The 3,974-nt window shown below is 38.6% G+C and overlaps 1 protein-coding gene and 1 long non-coding RNA gene across 2 annotated transcripts; both read right to left on the reverse strand.

Moving 5' to 3' along the window:
* Positions 1-1,594: 1,594 nt before the first annotated feature.
* On the reverse strand, positions 1,595-2,679 carry LOC103637465 (ATP sulfurylase 1, chloroplastic). The gene is made up of 3 exons (XM_020542796.1): positions 2,394-2,679; positions 2,114-2,200; positions 1,595-2,022 (listed from the first exon to the last, which is right to left on the reverse strand). The coding sequence occupies exons 1-3, from the start codon at positions 2,592-2,594 to the stop codon at positions 1,882-1,884; spliced, it is 429 nt and encodes a 142-aa protein (XP_020398385.1). The 5' UTR covers positions 2,595-2,679; the 3' UTR covers positions 1,595-1,881.
* Positions 2,680-2,847: 168 nt separating this feature from the next.
* LOC103637466 (uncharacterized) lies at positions 2,848-3,639 on the reverse strand. The gene is made up of 2 exons (XR_002264325.1): positions 3,560-3,639; positions 2,848-3,371 (listed from the first exon to the last, which is right to left on the reverse strand). It is a non-coding gene; the product is annotated as an uncharacterized lncRNA (long non-coding RNA).
* Between the last annotated feature and the right edge of the window lie 335 nt (positions 3,640-3,974).

The following is a 3,974-nucleotide window of genomic DNA, read 5'->3' on the forward strand; positions in this document are numbered from 1 at the left end:
TGTGATCATATCCATACATAATTTTTGTTATTTTAATCTGGTTGTTTCACCACTACATTGTAATCATCAGTACCATGCAAACTTTTATATATGATATTTAGGTACACGTGTGTTACTACGGTTTTTAAATGAATTACCTTGTAATTGATTCAAAAGGATCCATAGCAAAAGTACGTAAGCTTACCAAAGTTTAAGAGAACATTAATATGGTTAGATAGATCTTTGAATCTCTTTTATAATAAATTTATAGGTATATGCCCGTACGTTGTCATGGAAGTTAAAAATTGGTACGAAACATATATACGAAACGAGAAACATCACTATAATATAAGTATGTGTCCGTGCGTTGCCACGAGAGTTAAAAATTAATATAAAACATAGATAGAGAATAACAACATCACTATGATATGCAAGGAACAGAATACTAATAGTACGATGATGTTGTCAGCTTAAAAACATAGAAGCTAGTTTCATCACCGATAAGATCATTGTGGTCCAGTGTTCTTAAGTCGGTAAGGCGAGCAAGTAAACATGACCACCATCTTAATGCCTAGGCGGGCAAGGTGCCTAGAATTATCCAAGCGCTTGGAGGCCTACAAGACGCCTTAAAAACACTGTTGTGGTCCCAGACAATGAAATGTGGTTGCCTTAAAAACTGAGAGCATTGACGAAGGGAGCTCACCTCCATCAAATTGCAGCGTGGCGTCACAAATGTGCCTAAAATTCTTGCATGAACAAGAATAAAGATCAAGTTAGTCCTTTTTTTACTGAGGACACAGTTAAAGTCCTAGCAGTACAGTAGACTTGTTTTCTGCATGAACAAAGCTAAAGATCAATTTCGTCGCCCACGATAATAACTCGAGTTTCCCTCACTGCTGCTTTCACTTGATTCACTCTGAAATATAGCAGTAACAATAATCTGCTAAGCAATGTCTGCTGCTCATTATGATTTGCATGAATCGAGTATAAGAAGAAAGGTTAATCTAATCACTACAAAAAAAAGACTTGAGTTTTTTTATATATAAAACTGCTACCGTAAATTGCAGTTGTATACCCAGTATTATGCTTGTGTTATTCAAAGTGTTGTGTTTTTTTAACGTTAATGGCAACAGCTCTGCATATCAACTAAGCGAGAGTTCTATATATAAGGAAACATCACACTCAAACTGTCTATGGAGTATTTACACTATTTATTGTGCATACATGTCCTTCTGTGGTTTTCGTTACTCTTAATCTCTTTGATCCTATTCTTACCCACGACTTGGAGGGTCGTGGCATGTGTATTCTCAGTATTGTATACCTCATTGTGCTCTGTTTAACATTAATTTTACATTTCAAGAATTGCCACAGATATCTAGAAGTTATGTGTACCTTCTTTGATCCTATTCTTACCCACGACTTGGAGGGTCGTGACATGTTACGATATGTTTTCTTTTCCGGCCATTTCCATGTTGTGCCATTTTATTTCTTTTGAATCATGAACATTTCCTTTTTTTCCTGCCATGTAACATTATAGTTCTTGCAAGTAGTGAACCCAATAACTTATTCTCATTGATATAAGTAAAAAATGCTTAAAAAGAACTGGTTATAAAACAGCAGAAGACAGCTTCATGTTTATATCACCAGAATGTATATGTACAACAATCTGGCAGAGGATACATAGCCTGTCCTTATTAACACCAAACATTTGATGTGCAACGCTGCCAGCGGATAGGGCACACCACTTACAAAGCACACATTAACGTCCAAATCAAGCCCAGTGTTTTTAAGTCTTACAAACCAGTATACAATCATACAACAACGGTTCTATGTCGCAAAGAACCGCTTGTGCTGATATAGTAGGGTTCTATGTCGCAAAGAACCGCTTGCGCTTCCCATATTTCAGGCTGCAACTGGCTCGCGCATCTTGCTGCTGCCCTCGGATGGCACCAAGCTGTCATAGTATTCAACGAGCACTTTCCAGCCACCCGGGCACATAAAACCATCCGGGGGACTCTCGCGGTTCTTGGCAAGAGTGCGCATTTGAATAAGGCATGATTAGTTAGGATTTGACGAGTGACGACAAAGGATTGGTGCTGAAAATCACAACATCCCAGCAGTTGTGAAAACTTACCTTTGTGCCAGAGATGAAGAGGAAATCATCTTTCCTTGATGGATCGAAGAAATCCATTTTCTTTTGCTTTGTGTCATATGCAGCCACCTGATCCAGAATAAGAGACAAGAAAAATGTCAAGAAAGCAGACAAACAATAAATCTTTCTATTTTCTTGATAACTAAAAAACATCAAAGATTGACATGTGTATAGATGTGAAGAAAAATGCTAATTGCAATACGTTCTTTTACTCACTGGATGTGCATGGAAGGAAGAGATCTGGTCAGGAAGGATGGCATACCTTGAAAGGAAGGATGTTGAGCCTCTCGAGGCCAGGAGCCATGCTCAAAACCTTCTTCCCGTGGTCAGCATCATAGAGGTCCATTTTCTCCGTGGGATGGCTCATACCAGCAGGATCCCTTCCAACAATATAGAAATTTGCACCAACATTAATACGAGCCTTAGCATGCCACTGCACCTCAGTTGGCCCAGCATAATGCATTGGAGAGGGAAAGATCGCAACAACAGTTGATTCTGGGTTGAGGACGCCTTCCTCAAGAACATAGTAGAAATCAACAGTGTTAGAACAGTACAAGAATCAGAACTTGAACATAGTATAGTCCACCAAACCACCTGTTTCATTACAGAAAAAGCTATCATTCAATTCGCACTGGAGTTTTAAGTAATTCAAGTTTACACTTCTTTTTCAATTGATCTAAGAAAAGAAGACGGTTAAAAGCTCAAACAACAAGAAATGACGTCAACTGAATCTAACAGCTGGAGCATTTCCAAACTGCAGTTCAAGTATACAGTAATCAGTGTCAAAACAGGCTGGGGAAAAAACAGCCTAAACTCACCAGCTGCCAACCCCTATCCCATTTCCCAAACATCATGAGGAAACACAAATCACATTTATGATGTGGAACAAGCTTCGAGCTTTAGGAGGACGTTGCGCCATGCATCCGCAATGTCTTTAGCTAGCTTAGCCTGACCCTTGGCAAATTCATGGAATGCGAGTCCAATATCAGCTGTCTTTTGCTCCTGGAAATGAGCGAGCTCTTCATTCATTAGTCTAACTATGTGTTCAAACTTCTTAGTAGCCTCCTCACTGTCTGCTTTCAACTGTAAGGAGCAAGACATCAGTGAACAAAAACTTATGTAAACCTCGTCGACAAGATTACATTAAGAATTCTCAATGAGAAGTTACAGCAAACTTGCCTCTCTAAACTTAGATTCTGCTTCGGCATACTTTTCAGGGTTCATGAACTTCAATTTTTCACTGCAGTGAGAACAGCATTAGAAAGTTGCAGTATGTAACAACCATGTTATTAACAAATCAGGGAGTCCTAGTTGGTGGAGGACTCTGAATTTGGTATTGCAAACACAGTGATTCCTATTTTCCTGATCACTTAACATTATTCTGGACTGGACAGAACAAAAAAAGAAAATGGATTTTGCAATACGTACAGATTAAGCTCTTTATACTTTCTCTCCTGATCCAAATCGAAGTGCTGCCTGAAAGCATTGGCTCGATCCAGCATAGTGGCCTGTAATGAAACCCAAATTAGTTAAAATTTCTGACATTACAACAAATAATATGATACCATAGAGATGACGAGAGGGAAATGCTCACTTTTATAGATTGTACAACACACACATAATCTTTCAAGGGTTCTTCAAAGTTAAAGAGAAGGTTGTCTGCCTACAGTAGAAGCGTCTCAACATCATGAGGTCATAGAAAAATCAATATAAACCCCTATGCTGAAATGCAGAATAATGAATCCAAACACCACAGGATGATGGAGAATCTAGACCCCTTACAATTCCTACAACAAAAACAGATCCATTAATGATCATTGCGAAAATCTTCTAGAGTGAGGAA

This window comes from Zea mays, chromosome 8 (assembly GCF_902167145.1).
Source record: "Zea mays cultivar B73 chromosome 8, Zm-B73-REFERENCE-NAM-5.0, whole genome shotgun sequence".
NCBI classification, from domain to species: Eukaryota; Viridiplantae; Streptophyta; class Magnoliopsida; order Poales; family Poaceae; genus Zea; species Zea mays.